This window comes from Idiotropiscis lumnitzeri, chromosome 13 (assembly GCF_059441095.1).
Source record: "Idiotropiscis lumnitzeri isolate Australia: NSW breed Sydney's pygmy pipehorse chromosome 13, RoL_Ilum_1.0, whole genome shotgun sequence".
Lineage (NCBI taxonomy): Eukaryota > Metazoa > Chordata > Actinopteri > Syngnathiformes > Syngnathidae > Idiotropiscis > Idiotropiscis lumnitzeri.
Window position 1 is genome coordinate 10,551,666 of NC_142403.1, and position 21,498 is coordinate 10,573,163.

General features: G+C 40.6%; 1 protein-coding gene across 3 annotated transcripts; it reads left to right on the plus strand.

The window, feature by feature from the left end:
- The first annotated feature begins 119 nt into the window (after positions 1 to 119).
- Positions 120 to 20,963, plus strand: tns3.2 (tensin 3, tandem duplicate 2). Of its 3 annotated transcripts, none has more exons than XM_088312932.1 (16): positions 120 to 377; positions 3,876 to 4,715; positions 5,190 to 5,323; positions 6,442 to 6,517; positions 6,585 to 6,629; positions 14,809 to 14,965; positions 16,046 to 16,479; positions 16,744 to 16,827; positions 16,953 to 17,084; positions 17,362 to 17,457; positions 18,211 to 18,288; positions 18,488 to 18,565; positions 18,800 to 18,968; positions 19,109 to 19,177; positions 19,541 to 19,570; positions 20,125 to 20,963. In XM_088312932.1, the coding sequence occupies exons 2-16, from the start codon at positions 4,070 to 4,072 to the stop codon at positions 20,264 to 20,266; spliced, it is 2,370 nt and encodes a 789-aa protein (XP_088169058.1). In that variant the 5' UTR covers positions 120 to 377; positions 3,876 to 4,069; the 3' UTR covers positions 20,267 to 20,963. The 3 variants fall into 3 exon arrangements, with proteins under 3 accessions (XP_088169058.1, XP_088169056.1, XP_088169059.1); XM_088312930.1 differs by lacking the exon at positions 120 to 377 and adding an exon at positions 2,978 to 3,265; XM_088312933.1 differs by lacking the exons at positions 120 to 377; positions 6,585 to 6,629 and adding an exon at positions 2,978 to 3,265.
- Positions 20,964 to 21,498: the final 535 nt, after the last annotated feature.

A 21,498-nucleotide genomic window follows, 5' to 3' on the forward strand; every position in this document is an offset into this window, starting at 1 on the left:
AAAGCCTTCATCAAATTCAACAAATCCCCAGGTGGGGACACTGTTGTGCAACAATATCGTTGAGTAGTAGTCTGTGGACAGGAAGTAACAAATTCCACTTGACAGATTGACAGATTGTAGTTGCTATCTTGTCCTCCTGTGCACTGGTTTGGTGCTTCAACCCATTCAGAATAGATTTGTTTTGAAACAGGATTTTAGCCTATGAATCAACTTGTGTTATTTGGTGTTTGCATTCGTGATCAGTGAATATCAAGGCATGATTGAGCAAAACTTTTGTTTGGGTGCAAAAGACAATGCGGTCTAAATATGGGTTAAACTGGAATTCTCGGATCTGGACGGGTGAGGTTCACATCAAGACAAGAGACTTCACATAGCTGGTATGTTGCATGCTGTTTTCTGGAAACAAACTGGCCCTCCCATTTATTTCTCTCTTGTTTTATTTCCCAACATTTAAAAAAAAAAAAATCTTATTAAATTTCCTGTTCTGTTAACAGGAACATATATAGTTCATAATAGGTGATTCCTAAGTATAACATAAAAATGATTTAAAGATTCTGGTGTCTGTGGAATTTTCCTGTCCATGGTTTCGCAATCGCATGTTTCATTCTTTATGTATGACTCCAAGCGATTTTATTGTACTATTATTTACACTGTTGCTTCATATCTTCTCCCTCACTCTAAGCATACCTCACCTTCCACCAAGTTATAACAATCCAGTTTTATATCATTCAAGTGAAAGAAATGAGTGTTTGGAAAGTTTGAAGTAATAATCAGCCAAAATGACAGTTTGACAAATTATACTACTATGTACTTTCTGATTAATTGAGAATAAATTGTAACGTGTCATTGTTGCAAATTATTCAATAATACAATAAGTGCACAACGCAGTCATTATGCAATTCAACAGTTTATTTTTGTAATTGTTTCTGGATCTCAGTTTGTTTCATTCGCTACTCCCTTGTTAGATTAATAATTCACTTTTTGGCGTTACGGTCGGGTTTCACTGATGAGGCAGTGACCCACTCGACTGCGTTTGTCTGATTGTATTATTTCTCGTGAACGCAGCATTTCAGGTGCTTGATCCCTCACATGTCACAATTCACAAAAGCAATAGCAAACCGCACTTGTCATCCAAATACTCATTTTTTTCCCCTTGCATCACCAATCAAATGTACAAGATCAGTCAAAAGTTTGGAAACACCTTCAAATTTAGATGGTTTCACATTGTGAGATCAAGAAAGTCAAACCTTTTAACAATTGAAAATGTGCCGCCGTCATTCCAGGTCATAAAGCATCTTTCACATAATACAAGATGTGCTACACGTCGTAAAAAGCAGCCATGCAATGTATACAGTTTTCGCACAGATCCACTTCCGTATTGGTAGCAGGTCCTCTTTTCTGAAAAATTTTATTTTAAGGCCATATTGCCCAGTCTTCTGTCAAAGTACCACCGCTCTCAAAGTGATTATCACCCCCAATGTTATTTGCTCGTTTTAGAAGCATTATGCAAAGTTAGCCACATCTTTTCATTTTGATACATATAGCGCATTTTTTTAATGTAGATATTTACTCCAGATTCTCCAAAAATAATCAGTGACATAATTCTGGACGTCTGGATTAAGAAGCTACATAATGAAGAATAACAATTTGTCGCTAATCTGAATTGAAATTGTTTGGCCTTGGAGGTCCGCTCTCTACTTTCTTTATGTTTTAACAGCATAAATAATTAATAATATATAATAATTAATAAAGGGGACTTTTTTTTTTGCAATAGCTGTGAGCAGATGTAATATTGGGCCTTGAGAATTGGGATTGCCTATTGTCTTTTCTTCGGTAAAAACCTGCAGTTTGTCAATATAACTTGGACTGATATTCACTTGTGATAGGACTCATTGGTTATTTCATTTTACCAAGCCTTTCCGGTATGTGGTCTTGTGGGTACTGTAATTGTGTTGTCAACAGTGTGACAGTTTACAACTGTTGTGATTACGAAAATCTTTGACATCCTTGCCAGCGGTTATATAACGACAATTATCTCGACAGCAGGCAGACCAGAGCCTCGTTATGTTATTCTGGAGTTTCCATTTAGTTGGACTCACTATTCAACAAAAAGAATGAAAAAAAAACACTGTCAGCTGAAACAATGACTTTAACTACTGGTGCAAGCTGCACTTCCATCTGTTTAACACACTTGCTATATCTGCTCTATGCAATTTCGGTTTCAACCATTGAAGAGCATTGCAGGAACGTGGCACGTAAACAACCCTCACAGAGAGTTGGAAATGCACGAGCGAACTCAAACGCACATTGCCATCATATTAACTGGCCACACACACAAATACACATGAGCATGATGAATGTAGCAAACAGCAGCAGAGCCCATTTCAAGAATTTTGTTTTTGACCACAGGTGGTTCTACTTTATCCTCTCAGTCCACTCTGAGCCCGCCTTCTCTCATTTCTGTCTTCCCATCTACTCTTAGCCTGCCTTCTTCACCCTTCATCGGCCTCCTGTCTGCCAAATTCAAGCTCCTCTTGTGCCTTTCAGGTTCAAGTTGCAGGTTGCAATTTGTCCCTTGCCCTCCCCCTTCAGTACACAAGCCACCTCAGAGCCCGCCCTCATGTTTACATTCCCTTCTCCTTATTTGAGCAGCTCAAGGCCTTTGCACATGCCGTTTTCTCATTGGTGTGTGCAGAATGAGCTTTTTTACCTCAATGAGTATGTGACGATGTTTGGATGCTGGATGGATGATCACCCCTAAAGCTCACTTTAGTCCTGAGACTAGAAAGCACCAGTGCATACTTGCTGTGCAGATGCCTGTGTCAACTGGGACAGGATGCAGGGGGGTGGGGGGAGAGGGAAGCAGAGGAAGGGACTCAGCTAAGCAGGCGCTTTGCAAAACAGAAGGCGGAGATTCACTGGGACCGGCCGAGGAGGCAAGGAAGGAGCGTAGTAGGCGCATGGGTGGGGGAGAGACACACAGGAGGGACTGGGGGTGGGCTGTTAGCACCTTAGGAGAGTAAGTTATTTGCTGGTTTTCCTAGACGTGGTGACTGCCTGCGAGACGGATCCAAAGAGAGGGCATGCGCTCTGCCTGAATCAAGCATCACCGCTGCAATCTCTTTTTTTTTGGTCATGTCATCTTTTTCCTACCTGCTTGCCATCCTCTGGTTCTATCTCACCTAGCGGGGGTGGGGGGGAATCAAGCGTCTGTTCTTCTGCTTAGTCTGCAGAGTCAATAGTGAACATTTTCTCCTGACTGCAGGTACAGTAGCTCACTTTTCATAGTGTTGATTTCAATTTTGCTCTGTAGTGAGTCCGTTGTTGTTCTTACTAGATTTGTACAACACTTTATCCTGTAACAGATGTTTAAAATCAACTTTTAAAAGTACGGTGTTATCTTCGTGTTTATGGGCACATCTACAGAAAAAATGTGAGAGATCTATTTGAGCATCTGTGAGATCTTACCATGCGTGTCTGGAATTTATTGCCTCTCTGGACTTAAGAGGCAGGCTGTGCTCATACAGTCCTGGTATGCACCGTATGTATTGTTGCAAGACGTACATAAACTTTAAGCGCCAAAAGACTGATGACAAAACGACTTGTGTGCTATTTTATTATCTAGCATATTCCCGTGAAAAAGTGTTGTCATTGTGTCAGGTGGTTCAAGTTGCACAGTAAGCGTGAGTGTAACTGACTGTTGTCTGCGAGAACAATCAACAATCAGCTTGATCTGACCTCCGTGACAGGCATGTTATTTGCGTGACACGCACACACGCACACACATGCATGTGCCATACTCCACACACACGCTCACACGCAAACTCTGTCTATCTTTGAACAAGGCGGTGAAATCAATTATTTTGTCTCCACAGCTAAACACCTACAGCTCATCCTCCAGAATGCCGCTCATTTGCCAGTTATGATGAAGGATCTTCAATTCTCCAGCTACGGTGACCAAATGGCACCTGCGAGCATTCACCTGGGCCTTGGTGTTCGGTTCTAAGGCTGGAGTAGCATCCCAAGACACAACTAAGAAAGCTGGCAATACTCTCCTCTTGTCGCGGTCATGACTGAGCTGGCTGCATGTGAAAGAACAACGGACGGGATGTCTAAAGATGAGACTTGCTTAGGGCAAGCTATGACTGGAGAGTCTTCCTCGAGTGAAAGGGAGACTGATATATTGGAAGATGAGGATGGTGATAATGCGGCTCGTCCTTCAGACGTGCCATGTCATATTAGCTCCCTTTCTGCTGAGAATCTGCCCGAAGAGCCTGTATTAGCCAATTCCGACTTCGCTAAAAGCCGGATTCAACTGGAAATAGAATCTGGAAACAAGTTAGTATCAAATGGAGAGTACAGCCCTGACAAAATGTGGAATGAGAAACCATCCTCATCGGTGGCTTCAAATACACCAAGAGGTTGCAGCATCACGAAAGCGTCGCAGCCAGATCTCCAGGGAGAGGCTCATTCTTACAAAGATACACAAAACGCTGACGTTTTAAACACGATGCTGCCAAACTCGTCATCTTCCCAAGAAGCAGAGTTTGCGTCATTATCGGGCGACATCGACGACTCTATAGAACTGTTGAATCAGCTGATTCTAGATTTGGATCCCACCTTTGTTCCTGTTCCTACTGGCTGTGCCCCGTTGTTACGATCCACCTCCGTCCAAACCAGTAGCCTCAGTGAGAAAGGAAAAGCCCATCTGACTGGTAAGATGTTTCTTACGGTCTGTATGTTCAATTTGTTGTCTTATTTTGATGCGTGTGGGTCAGTGCGCTGCTTTGATCTCAAATATCTGGAAAAAAAAACACATGGTCGATACTATTCTATACTCATGATCTGTCAATTCACAACAAGGCTTTAGTGTGATGTTCTTTAGTTTGTATGTTCCACCATCTGTTCACAGTGATGCCTTATTTCGTCATAGAGTCCATCTTGATAAACACACTGATAGATGTGTGTGTGTGTTTTCCCCCAGTCCAAACAAACCAACCGTCAGCACCTTATTGTATAATTTCCAATGCTGCTTCTCGTTACAACAATGGATAACAATATTTCATGTTTGGGGTCCTAGACAGGGAACGTTATTGGATGATTGCATTTCAGATCCTTATCCGTTCGTCTGCCCTTTATCTGCCGCTGCTGTTCTTCACCTTTGGGTGTATCTCTTTGTTCATGTACAGGCTGGATGCAACACAAGCAGATCAGTGATGCGACGGACTACTCTAGTTGTAGGACGCTTTTTCATGGTCTTCGGGAATCACCTCAAAGTTTGAGGGATGACCCGGTCGGCACGGCTTGCCATTCGTCATCACAGGTAAAAATGCTTTTCAGCAGTTCGCCTCACCAAATGAAAGCACGCAGTATGTCGATATCTGATGCATGTTGATAGAGATGACTGTGTTCAAATATTAGGCTTAAAAAAAAATTTCCGCATTTTTTACTTTTTTGTTTTTTTAACAGCTAAACCGGGCGAAGGCAAACTACGGCCCGGGGGCCACATGCGGCCAGTTAAATGTTTTAATCCGGCCCGCCGAACTTGAAAAAAATGTAATGAATAAACCTTCTTAACGTTTTATTTTCGAAATACTGTGGTTTTTCAATGACATTCATATTGTTGTAATGCTTTTGTTCACTTTCATTGAAAATTAAATATATATTTTTTCGCCGATGATGTGAGGTTACCAAAACACTCCATCCATCTGATCCTGGTCCGGCCCCTCTGTCAAATTTTCAAACCCATTGTGGCTCGCCAATCAAAAAGTTTGTCCACCCCTGAGCTAAACGATACGCCTCATTAACTCCAAATTTCACTAGAGAATAATTTTGGACTTGACCCGAGTGTTGCAAATTGTGACATTCAGGAATATATTATACAAAAAAAAACAGATGATGTTTGATGTTTGTCATTAAATGCACCATTTTGGTGAGGATCTGGACAAAAGTATTTATTTTGAGTCAGTGTCACATCAATGGAAGGGTCAACCCTCCAGAATCAAATTTGATATAACCTTTCTGTTAGTCGAGCTCCATTAAACGAGCAAAAAGTCGGAGAAACACGTCAAACCATTTAGAATTCAGCTTTTATGGAGGTCTGCTGTCAATTACGTGCCACTCTATTAGTTATATTTGGCAACTTATTATATAATTCAAACAAGAAATATAAAGCTGCAAAAAACGTTGCCCAGTACTGCATTTTGCTGTCTTGGTCTTTCATTTTCTGAGAAGTGACCTTTATGTGCTTCTGTTGCTTGCTAGGATGAATAGCCCGTCTGTTTACACTAAAACAGTCTGTACTTAACACACACACACACTCGCACATCACAAGACTGATATCTGCTGATGTGTGGGGCTTTATCACCTCATAAGACTGTGGAAAAATTATTGATCCTGTCTTGTCCTATTCCATCCTTCTTGTGTCTTCGTCTGCAAAAGTTAAACAGTGTTGACTACAGCGGCCAAAGTGTCCCACCAACTCCAGCCTTTCCAGTGTCTCCCGCAACGCCATACGGTACGAAATAATGTCAACACATCTATTTGCGGGTGGAATCTTATCAGTGTCCTTTTTCTTATCCCAGTGGACCGCATTTCTCATATCAGGTTTGGCAGCCAGTGGACACAAGGTAAACTTTCTCCGGAGCCACTGGGCCTTTTTACATATGCGTCAGTGCAAGCATGTAGACAAGATTTTGTGCTTGACTGGTAAGGAAGTTTGAACTCAAACATACGCTGATGGCTGCCAGACAGGGTTCAAGAGATGACTGGAATGTTGTCTTGGCATAACACACGCACACACACGCGCGCGCTTGGCAAGGACGCTGTTGCTATTGGTGGACAATCTAGGCATGACTTTGTTTTGAGTAAATCACGTCGAATGAAAGACAGGGAAGAGTATTTTTCCTGTGGTTAAAATATTCGTAGGTATCTTACTTTCTTCAAGTAATAGTGATGCTAGACACGGAAGACAGCGTAAAAGTGTAATTTATCCGCTTTAAATGGAGCTGTCGTCCGAAGGGGTGAAGATGCATTCAACTCACTTGATACGGGATCACCTTTTCCAAATTAGGCTGAGTTCAACTTCACGCTGAAGAATTCTTGATCCTTGAAGTGTTTTGATGAAGCATGCCACAGGCAGAACAGCTGATGCTGGATATCTAATAATAGTTTGGGGTGATAAAGGAAGACTACTGCTGACAGGATGTCCGCGCACATCCTGTTCTGGGAGGGAACGTGGGATAGGGTCTTTTGTTGCAGGGACATCCGGAGAGACCATGTGCAGGACTTTTCACTTATGTCAGGAATGAACTTGCGAGTATTTGATCAAATAGAATTGGCCATGATTTGGACTTATTTATGTATTCGCATAACACTTTATTTCTGAGCCAGTTTGATAAAAAAAAACTAAGAGTTGATTTTTCTTTTTAAACTATTCTTCACTGTGCAACCACCGTCTTCTTCAGGAGCTTTAAAAAGATGAGTAGAGTTAAAAAGAACCTCCATTATCTGAATTTTTTTTTTTTTTAAATCAGCTGTCTAACATAAAAGGATGACAAGATGATTTTGTTTTTGCCTTAACACCCAGAAGTGATGCCACCTGAAAGTGATTGGATGATCAAGAGGACTTTTTTTTTTTTTAAACTCCTGAAGAAGTTGCATGTCGAAACGAGTAGAGGTAAAAAAACAAGAACCTCCATTGTCTGAACAAAGCAAAAAAAAAAAAATAATTATTTCCTTATTGCATTTGTTTCGACCAAATCTCGCCAATATGAGGTACCCAAGGCAAAATTAGGTAACCCAGTCTACATTCAACGTTTGTCCAGATCTTGTGCTGGCAACCTTGATCAATGGAAAAAGCTGAAAATCAACCTTTTACTTTTCGAGTTTGGTTTGTGCAAGTAAACAAAGACCACAGAAAGGCCAATTCACAAGCGAAGTCGAGACTCTTTTGCTTTGAGACAGCAGTTCCAATCACGCTGTCACAATCCTGACAGGAGTCTTGGAGTAAGCAAATTCCATTTCAGACAATATCCCCTGCAACTGGCTGGCGACTACTTCAGGGTGTAGTCGACCTTTCACCCAAAGTCAGCGAGCAACCTCCGCGGCCCTGTACAGGATAAGCGGTCGGCGTTGAAGATGACGTGACATGACTCTATCCTGTCACGCAAAGAATAATTAAAATTGCTGCATTATTTTGCAAATCAAATATCACCTTTGTATAGTCTACATAGCTGTTGATTCATTAACCAATGTGTTATTTGTGATGGTATTTGGAAATGTATTGTATGCAGCAAGATGAATCCTCTAAAGGTTGCCTCTGTTTATTGTACACAAGTCCAGAAGAACATAGAGGCAGCAGCACAAGTAGCCATTTATCTTTACTTTTCTCCAAAAAGGAGCCGCTGTTCAGAATGCTTCCTGTTTACCACTTTAAGGCCAGATGACTGTCTGGGAAAGAATTTGACCCTTCGGGACAGTTCAACCCCCTTTTCAATTATTTTCATGCCATGTTTACAGTGATTACTGTTATCACAAATGACCTGAGGCAATGGTAATGTGGCAAGCTATTGCTGGACTTAAAATTCCTTTGGACTTTCAGCAAGGACAATCACGTTGAGTTGAAATCGTTTTTTTATTTTTTTTTTATTTTTCATATACATAAATATTATGATAAATGTTACATTCTGAATTTTCCATGACACATGATCAGTGAGTTACGCACTAATTACAATTTTATTTTGACCCCATTTTGGCTTCCGGTACATCCTGCCTCTGCGCATGACACCTTCTTGAAAATTCTTTTCGCTACTGAATCAATGCTCTGCTCACCTGCTCCTGATGAAGCATCATCATTAAATGAGAGTATAAACAGGAGATTATAAGAGTGTGATAAGTTAAAGTTTTAGTGATGAGCTTATGTCTTGGTAAAAACGCAGAGAATCAAGTAAAGGAAATTATCCATCCGCATTTCCGCAAAGTTTCTTTCTTTCTTTCTTTTCTTGTTTTTCGTCAACATTGCTTGCGCGAGTAAAGCCCCGACCGATGGCGAGTACTCCATTTCAGTTCATTTCCTGTGTCAGAGGGGTTAAACACAAGGCCCTTGTGTTCACTGAAGCCAAGGTGAATGTAACACAATTCTGTCATGGGCTTTGTGAAGCAATTGATGCTGTGCTCAAATTTGACACACGGCAGCAGACATGGTCCGTTTGTGTCTGCATGCCTTTGTCTCAGTGTTTGTAGTGAGCAGAAAGCCCCCCGCCCCCCCGCCTCTCACCCCCACCCCATTCGCCAGCATCATCACCCCCTTTTCTCTCTGTTGCCCATAAAAGGCCACATGTAACCTTTGACCCCTGTAATTCATTCTGATTGGCGGAAAGTGCTCCCAGTGTCCAAGAATGAACAATGCTCAGTGGTCAGTCAGAAGAAGAGGGTGGAGGGGGCGGGTGGGTTTTTTTGTCTCCAACTCGGAGTTCTCCCTCCCATTTCGTTCTGTCCCTTCCTCCATGGAAACATAGAAGTTGAGCGGTGTCACAACAAGTAGGAACAAAAAGAGAGCTTATTTTTCCATGTGTGGAACGAAGGAATTGGCCATGGCGACGCGACAGTACAGCCCGTGACAAAGAGCTTGAGTGGAACATGGTCCAGTTTTTTCTTAGCGGTAAACAGGAGGAGAAGAAAGAGTGTTTGTAGGGAGTCGTTCATTCACACTGGAAGCCAGACGGTACAACACAGAGCGAAACGGAAAGAGGCAGGGATTTGTAAGCAAACAGGAAACCTGTCTAGTGTCACATCATGATGGCATCTGTTGGTATGTATGCGCTCATATGGCCGACATTTCATTCCATATCCTCTTGATTTTCCTTTCGCTCTCAGGAAGCATTTTCAGTCTCACTTATAATCTCAATCTTGGGCATTTTTAGGAAGGACATAAAAGTGTCCTTACTTCTTCCACATTGTCAAGTTTAGTTGCAAACGGCTGTGCCAGCCGGGATGCGGCGTGCCCAAGGCATATTCGCTGCTCCTAATTTGAACTATTTGAAAACATACGGTAAACAAAACAATCGGACTGCTTTTTATACATGGAGACATATTTCACGGCATCTCAACTCATCAATGGTCATGACTGTCACTACTCTCGAAAGGTTCTTCGACTCTTTACAGTTGCAGTCAGAAGTTGACATGAAGTCATCATGACTAGATTGTTCATATTCATTTGGGGCTTTTAATGATGCAAATAATTAGAATTAAAGACCTTGCATTCCCAACTTATCAAAGTCAACTTTTACCTTACCTTGATTTTCACTGAGTTTTCTTGTTATGAGTATTGGTTGGTCCAATGAGTGCTGTCAAACAAATATTGTATTTTCCGGAGAAACTAACAGCTGCAACTAGTTGTGATCACTAATGAGAATTAATATTGTTTGGCCTTTTTAAGTTAAGATTGGCAATGGTTAAATGAAGCTTCATATTTGCTTTATGAACCAGTTGTATTTTTTTACTCCTCTAGATGGCACTGTTGGTTTAAAGAAAGGTGTTTAAGAAACGGCAAGTCAGTGTCCTTTCAGCTTTATGTTGAACAGAGAGGGCCATCTAGAGGGCTCAATAAACACAACAACTGGTTCATGAAGCATCTCAAAGCTTCATTTTCTCACCACAAGTTAAGATACTCTCGAACTTTCAGCACAATGTAACTGAGCCTGTATGAAAAAGTGTGACCTGAATGTAGATTTTTTTATTATTATTATTATTATTATAAAAACTTTTAGCGATGTGTGAAATTCATTCATTTCAAGGCAAGCAGATGGGATTTACTAATATGAGCATTTTTGTTGCTTCACCTTCTCTGTGGCTGCTAGATGTGAAGCTCGGTTGTGATGCAACATGAAATCTCGTTGTCTGGTGATTTATGGCAATGAAGTTGGAAGTTGGAAGACTATTTGAAATTTTATAAAAATCACATCAAACTTAGTGAGAATAGTCCCACTTTGTGGCCACTTTGATCCGAGCTTTCCAATTGTTAAAGCTTTGCTTTCCTCAAACTGTTTCGGAAAAAAAACGCAATTGTAAGGCCCCGTCCTCTGTGATTACCTAACCAGATGGGCAAAGACTCCGGAATTTGGAATCTGCTGAAAAACGCGCTCAAACGTCTGGAAAATCTTTCCACGTAATATGTGTAACTTCTTCAGGATCTAACTTAAATTTATTCTGCTACAACATCATTATAAGCATCACTTTGCACAAAGACAAATCATTGACACATGATATATATTGATATATGTAATATCCTTTATATAATGGATTTATTATCTCTGACCATAGAAAACAAAGACACCCATTAAAATGTTCATGATGTCCCAATTTTTATTTCCGATAACTTTTTTCCTCTCCCCCATGTTGGTCATCTCTTCTGTGGGTATGATTGCTCAGTGACTCCTCAACTTGGAACTCGTCCTCCTCGCTGCCATGCAGGCAAGTCAGCAAAGCTGGCTGTCCAAACTGCAAAATCTGATTTACGCACGCCTACTCGGCCGCTCGGTTGGAACACTTTGGATAGTAGTGGGAGGGATCTCACAGAAGGCACTGAACTTCATTGACTTTAAAAATTTCTCATGCAGCACACTTCAAGGAGAAACCTTAAAGCTGCTTTCATTTCCAGTGTTTCATTGCAATATATGGTTTCTAAAATTTTGTTGTTTGTGCATGATTGGATTCTTGAATATTTTGTGCGTATTTTGGATGAGGAGAACCTTTCTGGCTGAGTCGCTTCTGTTTGCCGTTTGTATCGTTTTCCGGTTATTGTGTGCAGGTTTGTCTATATATTCGAGCTGTTTGGTTCAATGGAGTCCCAAAATCTCCCTTAGTCGTGTATATGTGTTTATGTGTGCTGTTCTTGATTGGTCCCAAAGTTATAGTATGTATTATAAACATGTTTTATTTATAATATACTGATTGTGAGTGTGAATGTTTGATTGTGTATGTGTGCCTTGCGATTTGCTGGAAACCAATTTAGGGTGTGCCCCGCCTACTTCCCAAAGACAGCTGGGATAGGCTCCAGCACACCTATCCAACAACCTTTGTGGATGGATGGATGGATTTATTTTGATAAAAAAAATTTTTTTTGGACAGTTCGGGTCATCAAATTATTCCCCCAGTGTGGGGTTGTGAGGAGGTTTCAGTGTGAGTGTCGGCTGCCGGAGATTGGCATGAACACATTGGTATGTGTCATCTGGAAGTGGGTTAGTGGCGCTTGGCTCAAACTAAACAGGCTTTGTGTTCACGAAGAGCTGGACAAGTTTGTAGAAAACAAAACACAAGTGAACTTGGCATCGTATAAACACACGTCTCCGTTTAGAAAAAACACAGTCATTTCAATACTTACAAGTTGTATTCAGAATACAAAAAAAAAAATTAAAAAATTGCCAATGCAAATAGGCAGACCCCAAGCCTGAATAAATACAGATGGTTGCCCGAGGTATGGCCTCCAGCAGGGAACTTTGCCAAACCCTTATGAGTGTTCATCCCAAGAATCTCATAGCGACAACCTCCATTGGCACCAGAGATTCAGCTAGTGTGAAATTGAAGGAGAGGAGAAACGCATGTCTAGAATGAGAGGAGGATAGCACATCGCTTAAATCTAAGCGTTGGGATTTGCAATGTCGTCACTATGACATGGAACGCGAGCGACTTTGTTTCCATGAAAGGTATTTAGATATAGTGTATGTGTCGGAGCCGGTGGAAAGGCATTTGGGCTTGAAGCTTGGGGGTATAGGTTCAAATTATTTTCCCATGGTGCAAACAGAAAGCGAAAAGTCTGCAGTGAGCACATTTTTTCAGGAAATTCATGAACAAAGGGCGAGTTAGAAACACAGATAGATGACATCTTGTGCAGACGCTGTAATCTGTAGGAGATCAGTGACTGTAAAATAGTAGTAGGGGACAATGTGGCTAGACAGCAGAGTATGGCGGTGCATGTGTAAGACGACTCCGGCGGTGAGCAAGATGCATGATAGAAAGGCAGAGCAGAGAAGATGAGAAAGGAAGACTCTTGTGTTGCTTTCACAGAACAAAAAGTAGAGATAAGCCAAAAAAAAAAACTTTGGTAACACTTTAATAAGTACACACTGATAAGCATTCGCTAAGCTTTGGTGAATCCTAAAGTCATTATTTATAAAGCATGTTTCTAACATGAATAATAATTTGCATATAGTTTGTTAATACCGTATTAATATGACATAATTTTCATTTGTCTTTTAAATAAATGGCATCAACAGAACACAAAAAATGCGAAATCATTTAGTGTGCAACTGATTATTGAATACTGCAGTTAGATATCAGAGACAAAAAGTGGAACCTAGTTGTGAAAGTGCTTCAAAATTAGAGTTGACTTGAGTACACCATAGTAATGAAAAGGTTTGCGTATTCCACTGCTTGCTGTCTCTCTGTCACACCTTTCAAGTCACTGTGCGCTTTATGGATGCTCTCAAGAGGAATTCCTTGACGGCACACGAGCGGTTATATAAGGTACTCAAGGCGATGTATTGTCGCTCATTCCTGTCAAGTCTGTTGAAACAAGGCTGGTCTCCGAAGCAAATTCCTCCATCTCGGATTCCTTGAATAAGAAGAGAGCTGGGGCGGGGGGGGGGGGGCATTGTGGTGTGTCTGAACAATGAGCCCTTTGAGTCTCGTTGCAGTGCCTCATGCTACTTCAGGCCTTGCATTGGTGTCTTCTGCATGACGCACATTGTTTAAGTGTCAGGATGTCAGTTTGGGACGTTTGAGGTTTCTTCTGCATCACTTGTGTTGTTTCACAGCGCGTAGTACAGTACAGCAGAACCTCGATTTAATGGACTAATTGGGGGAAGGGGTTGTCCGTTAAATTGAAGTACTTTTTTTTGAAGTACTGTACAAAATATTTTTTGTACTGGGGCTGAATAATCAATCCAATGGATATCTGCATTGCAATATTGCAGTTTGGAAAAAAAAATCATCTTTATTTTCCACATAGGCTTAATGCAGAAAAGGTTCTATCTACATGTTAACAGTTGAAGAGCGAAAGCCACAGATTTATTTGCATTATTGCTGCAATCTGATTTATGATTTGCTGACTTATGTTCATTCCGCACTTGTTTAGTTGAATGTTGTGCTGTTGTTAAGGTGAATGCGTCAAAGACTGCAAGTCAGCCTGTTATGAGCTCACAGTGAAGTAGATAACTAAATTTTAATTTAAAAAAAAAAAAACAAGTGTCAACAGTTGCTCAAGACTTGAATCCGGTGCACGTTGCACAATATTTTCTGTTAAAATTTTTGGCTATGTTGTGTGCAATGAATTTTTCAAGATCAAGATCCTCTATGCTTGATTTCTATGTTCACTCTCAAGTGAAATAAAGAAAAACAGCCGTAATTTTGTGTGTGTTTTTTTGAAAATTTTATTTCATTTTACTGCTTATAATGAGATAACTAACCCAGTAGAAAGCCAATGTCAAGTTTACACTCTATATTTGATTGTTTATAATGAGGCACTGAGACAATATGAAAATAAAACAAATATATATCGGAGATACAAATTGTTGATATATGATGTATTGAAATATGTAAAAGTGTAAAAATGTGACGTCAAACTCCAGTTTACCATACCTGTAAAATACTATCTGCTGCTGTTAATTAAGCTTACTTATGAAGTCGTTTTAGTTTATAGAAAAAGTGACACATCCTTTGCAGTTCTACAGTACTTCCATCTTGTTGCCGTTTTAATATCAGAACAAGAAAACTAAAAAAAAAAAAATGACGCGCTGCCTTTTTTTCTAGATTCTCGAAGTTTCCTGGAAAGTGCAAACCATACCGGCAGCTCTATTGATGGCGAATTGTTCCGATCAGATGTGACTGTGAGCTCTGCTTCGTGTCCGCGGATATTTGGTTCCATGCGTTCTGTGTCATCAAGCAGCCCACTACCACATACAGAAAGGTAAGCGTATATTGAACATTGTTTTTATATTCTTAATCCGTCCGTCCATCCAGCTGCTTATCCATAAGAGGGTTGCAGGCTTGCTGGAACCTACCCCGGTTGACTTAGGGCGGTATGAGGGGTATACCCTGAACTAATTGTCAGCTCATATAGACGATCCATCATCCACACTCACACAATCTTGAGTGTTCAATGAACCTTCCATACATGTTTTTTGGAAGCGAGAGAGTAAACTGGAGTCCCTTTAGAAACCCCACACAGGCACGGGGAGAACATGCAAACTCGGCACGGGAAGGACGGATTTGAACCCTTGACCTCCGCCCTGAGAAGTGGATGTGCTAACCAGTCAGTTAGGGGACTGAAAATGACATCACAGTTGCTCCGGACTCAGATGACAACCAATCGCAGTTCACCCGTTTTGCTGAGCCATGATTGGTCATTAGCTGAGCCCTGAGCAACTGTGATGTCATTCCAGTCCTCTGAGATTGTGAAATATGAGTCAAGCAGTAAAATCAACTTTTTAGCAAACACAAAATGAACCAGAATGCCGTGTTTTGTTAGTGCATTACTTTGGGTTGACGTCCCCTTTAAGAAACAATAAAAAACTTGTTCATCAAGAAAATATGTATTTATTCTCAAAAACATTCAATACTCTTAAAGCATTAAGAATTGGATGCATGTTTGCCGTGAACCTGTAGACCAGGTGTGGGCAAACGCTTTAATTGGCGGGCCACAATGGGTTCTAAAATTTGACAGAGGGGCCGGACCAGGAGAAAATGGATGGAGTGTTTTGGTAACCTCACCTCCTTGGAGAAAAAAAATACATTTAATTTTAAATGAAAGTGAACAAAAGCATTACAACAATATGTATGTCTTTGAAAAACCACAGTATTTAGAAAAAAATCATTTCATCTTTTTCAAGTTCGGCGGGCCGGATTAAAACGTTCAATGGGCCGCTTGTGGCCCCCGGGCCGTAGTTTGCCTCCACCTGCTGTAGACTGTCCAGTAATGCTGAAATGCCAAATCACTGATTGGGACTCAACTGAAAAATCGCAAAATGTTGATCTTTCTGCTGTGCAGCTGCACACCGCCTCCTGCGTGGCACCAGCAAACGTGCAACTCCTCCCAGCCCTCGACTCCTATCAAGCGCAGCACTCCTAATGCCCACAGTTCACCTCGGGCGGCTCTTAAAGGACTGCCTCTGTGTCCTGGGATCCACATGGAGACAGATAGCGCAGACTGGTCCTCCTTCCTGACGATGAACGGCAACTTGGAGCACAGTCTGCTGGAGGCCGTTGGGGACCTTCGCGTTCTGAGCCTCGGCGGGGACGGCGAGCTCCCTCCACTGTTGCCTGAAAAGAGGAAAGTGGCGGAAGGTGGCGACCTTGGCTCCTGCTTGCCTTCTCTCACTGGCTTTTCCAGTCCTCACAGTGAAAGCAGTCTCAGCCTTTCTTTCTCATCACTGACCCCTGACCCCTTCAAAGGTTTAAGTGGGACGCCATCTCCCGGAGCAGGTACAAATATGTTTGCGGGAACTGGCGTGTTTTATATTACAGTTTCAGGAAACATAAAAGTCAGCATGCATTTCGGGACAAGGTTGCAACAGAATATTTTGATCTCGTTGAATCCGAAAATAAATCCAAATTGGCTCTCGTTTTATCAGCATCAGCACGGTTGATGAGTTGAGCATGTTGCAAGTGATTGCTGACATGAGGCAACATTTTTTTTCTCATTTGGGTTGACTAAATTATTTATGTTTTATTTTGGTTTGGCTTCAGATTTTGGCAGTAAGCAGGACACTGTGAAGTTTGTTCAGGACACGTCCAAGTTTTGGTACAAGCCTGACATATCCCGAGATCAAGGTAAATGTTGGTCGCCTCCAAACAGATAGAAGGTCCGACCCAGTGCTTCGCCACGGAGAGGGTGAACATTACGATTCTAACAACTGCTTTATCTTTCTGTCCCTGCTTGGTTGACCCTCTGCTAGCTATTTCAGTGTTAAAGGATAAAGACCCAGGCTCTTTTATTGTCAGAGACAGTCATTCATTCCGCGGGGCTTATGGATTGGCTATGAAAGTCGCAACGCCACCTCCATCGGTGGTGCATCAAAGTAAAAAAGGTTGGTTCAAAATGAAAACGATGTAGCTCAATATTTGTGATTCATTTTGTTAAATTAGGTAATCCGGGTACGCAGTGTAACTTTCAATTACCTCAACGAATACTTTCTGTCATAACATTACTTCAACGGGGGTTGTGCTCTACAATATGCCCATACAGTCATAAACACAAAGCTGAATAAAAATTTAATTTGAATTCAAACAAGTGAAGTTGCTCATTACCTTGACTCTGTATGTATGAATGAACGTAAATGCAAACGACATTTCGTGTCTTTGCAGTTGGTGATCCGTCCAGTGAGCTGGTGAGACATTTCCTGATTGAGTGTACGCAGAAAGGAGTCCGTCTCAAAGGCTGCCCTGATGAGCCATTCTTTGGTGAGAATTGGTGGCAGTCGGTGGAGATTTTGCACAGAGTTCATTGGAAATGACCTTTGAATTTTGGAACAGTCTATTAATTCCTTATTTTTTTTTGCTGAAGCCTTGAATTGTGTTTTTTCAATTGAAATGAGAGAGCACCATTTCAACCTTTTTTTCTTGGTATTTGCATCTACATTATCACACAACTTAACACATTTGTTTGAAGCCACCCTTTTTTCATGTGAGCAAAAGTATTGGAACATTTAACGGACAGGTGTTTTTTTTTTTTTTTTGTCGTCTAACAGTGGTCAAATGAAATGCTTCAATGCTTAGCTTCAGTTTGCAGTGATTTAACCTATAATGAAAGCAATTAAAATGAACGAAGAAGTCTACATAAATGACACCAAACTGATATGGGGATCCCAACAATGATGACCCCCAAATCACCTACTGTACCTTGTGAATACCCTTACGACGCCAGTCAAAACTGATAGATATTTGATAAACATTTGATTCAGATAATGGATGGAGGGTTGGATTTCCATCCCAATCCCTCCATCAGTCAATTGAGTGAACCTCTTGACTACCAGAAACTGTACTGTACTTATACGTGGCTCACTGCTTCCCTCTACTGGTTGTTGCTATGTGGTGCAACCATCTCTTAAGTCACTTAAGGAAGTAACTCATTCAAACCTTTCTTGTGTCGTTCTTTTTGCTTGTTCTGTTGTCAGACTGTCATCAGATTCATACTGCTTTTCTTTTTTCTGTCAGGGAGTCTCACTGCTCTGGTTTGTCAGCACTCCATCACACCACTGGCTCTACCCTGCAAACTCATTCTGCCTGACAGAGGTAGGATGAACGTGGATGCAATAGCAAACCGATCAGCAAAGAATAAACAACTTGATTAAGATGATCATTAACCCAATGCATGTTTATACAAACCAACTTGCCACCAAATTACATTTAAGAATTCAGAGATGAGATTGCTTTGTTTGAGACATAACAGGAGTATTATGGAGCTTTTTGTTTTGTTTTGTTTACATGACAGACCCTTTTGAGGAAATCTGTGACTCTCCTGCAAAGACTGCAACAAACTCAGCAGCTGAGCTTCTAAAACAAGGAGCAGGTACACAAATGGCTAATATGAGTGAGTGAGTGAGTGAGAGAGTGAGAGAGAGAGAGAGAGAGAGAGCCCTCGACAGCCGTAAAGATTTTTTTATTTATTTATTTTTGCTTGACCCTGATCTAACTAAATACCAAATAACCAATTTTTTTTCGTGCATCTTGGGCATGATAGCAAGCTTGGATTATATTGATTTATTTATTTTTGTTCATATGATGTTCTTTGATCTTTTCTTAGCATGTAACGTGTGGTACCTTGGCTCTGTGGAATTGGAATCTTTAACTGGCCACCAGGCAGTTCAGAAAGCCACCACAGTGACGCTCACCATGAACCCTCCATCGGCTTCGACTGTTGTCCACTTTAAGGTGTCAGCGCAGGGCATCACACTCACGGATAACCAGAGGAAGTGAGTATTCCTACTTATAGATACCTAATACACTAATCCAAGATGTGATTGGCTCAGAATTCCGATTATCACATCACACTTATCACACCTACAAATGTGACGAAAACCACCAACAAAATGTGTGTGTTGTCTCCCTTAAGGTTGTTTTTCAGAAGACACTACACAGTCAATACAGTCATTTTCTGTTCCTTGGATCCACAAGGCAGGAGGTGAGTCATGTGACGTGTGCTTCACAACAAGACATTACATGCTCACAATCCCCGTTCAGGTATGGTATTGACACATAATAAAGAATGAGTGCTTTCATGACTAACAAGTCATCTGTGTTACTCAGATGAAAGATAATGTTTCGCAATGTCACTCATCATTTAAGTGTAGTCAATCTGGCAGGAATGAGTATTTTTGAAACACACACACACACACACACACACACATATATATACATATATATATATATAAAATTTAACTGACATTTGAAGTCCTGAGACCTAAGATCTTACTGGTTATTATAAATTGCCCCTGATATTTAGGAATGACTGGACAGTACCTAATGAATATTTTATTCCATACAGATGGACAAGAGGAAATGCTTCTACTGCAAAGTAAGTATTTCATTCAGGAACCAGTAATTAGCATGCATGTGTGAGGTCGTCAAAAATCAGATTGAGTAATTCCAAGAACCTGGTGGAAAATCCTACTCGTGTTTTGCCTTCCAAAAATGACTACTGTGAGGAAGAAAATGTTTGCTCAACAAGCCTTTTCCATTTGTGCCCCAACTTTTTGGAACTCTCTTCCTCTCCATGTTAGGTCAGCCTGTTCACTTGATGTTTTAAAAGTAAAACTTTCATTTATTTTATCCATGGTGTCCTGTTTTAATGGCGTGTTCAGTTTTATTTACAAAAATGCTTTTATTTTGTCTTTCTTGTAAAACATTTTTGATTGCATTTTTATCTGTACTTGATTTTCCATTGAAAGCACTCCGTAAACAAATTATTATTATCATTATTATTATTATTATGACTACATGTATGGACATTCAGTTTGAGTTCCTCGAAGTGTCAAAATCTTTTTTCGGAGAACTCACCCTTTTCTTATAATTTTGGTTGATTCAAAGACTGTTGTCATAGTTCAATACCCTTGTTTGTCTTTCTTCCAGGATATTTGGGTTTGTAGCAAGGAAATCTCAGAGCGAGACGGAAAATATTTGCCATCTGTTTGCTGAACACGACCCAGAGCAGCCAGCGAGTGCCATCGTCAACTTTGTCTCAAAGGTCATGATCGGGTCACACAAGAAGTGAAGCAAAAGCATCATAAATGTGTCAAATGAATGGAAACAGACACGTTCCCACTTCACACATTATGATGATGAGCTTCAACAGCATAATCAGCAAACAAGAACTTCAGAGTTAAAACACAAACTCTCCAATACGACGAGTGTGCTGCAAGATGTTGCCGCTAGAGGGAGCCAAAGCTTACGTGTGTATTGGGAACTCAGCAACTGGTTTGCGAAAGGCTTTTAATAGGATAGATGGGACACTTTATCACTTACGATTTATTGTAGAAAATTCGTATAGGACTAATGTGATACTTGATTACCACCTTGAAGCGTACAAGTTTCTACAAGTACGTTAATTTTCTTAATCATAGTCACAGAAAGCATCAGAAACAACGTTATCATATGAAAGATAATTGTGTCTATAACTTTATTGGTAAAATGTGTTTTTTTTTTCAAACGCTTATTTAAAAAAGAGAAGAACTGTAATATCTGAAACATTTTTCTCCTTGTATGTGTGATGTATTTTTCCGTGTTTACTCTTCTCAAAATATTTATCCAGATGTATCAAAGTAATTTTCCTAAATATTCTTCATTTATGTCACAATCTGTATTTTTGTATATATTCTGTACATTTTAATGGGATTCATGTTATTGCTATGTCACATGTTTTTTCAATGTAATGTGATGTAGATGATTAAAAAGACACAAGATGCCCGTTTTGTCTTAGCTTGCATTTTGATTGCAGTTGTCAGTACAACAAAAAACTGTGAAATTGCAGAGATTTTCAAGTTGCTTTTTTGTCGGAGGTATTTGACTAGCTTTTATGACAGTCATGTTTATGCACTTGCCCTGACAGGCACCTTAAAACTTGGCAAATCGAACCCACTTTTGCATGGACATAATTTCCCCCGTCTTCAATATTGTTTGTTGCCAATAGGTGGCAGTAAGTAGTCACTTTTTTTTAACAACTTGAAATGAAACGTGCACGACCCAAGTGAGTGCATTGCGAAGTGAATGACTCGTGGATTTAACAATAACCTTTAACAATTAAAAAAATAATAATAATAAGAGATTCCAAGAAGAGCGGGAAAAAACGGGGCCCCTGGTGGCTGTCTCCATCTTTTGTTTTACTTGAGATTTTTAGGGGAGGGATAATCCGATACAAGCTTTGAATTGGGCTCTATTCAACATCCTCCATGGGGATTGCTGTGGAAGTGGAAATAGGACAGAGACACAGTGGATACGTCAGTATAG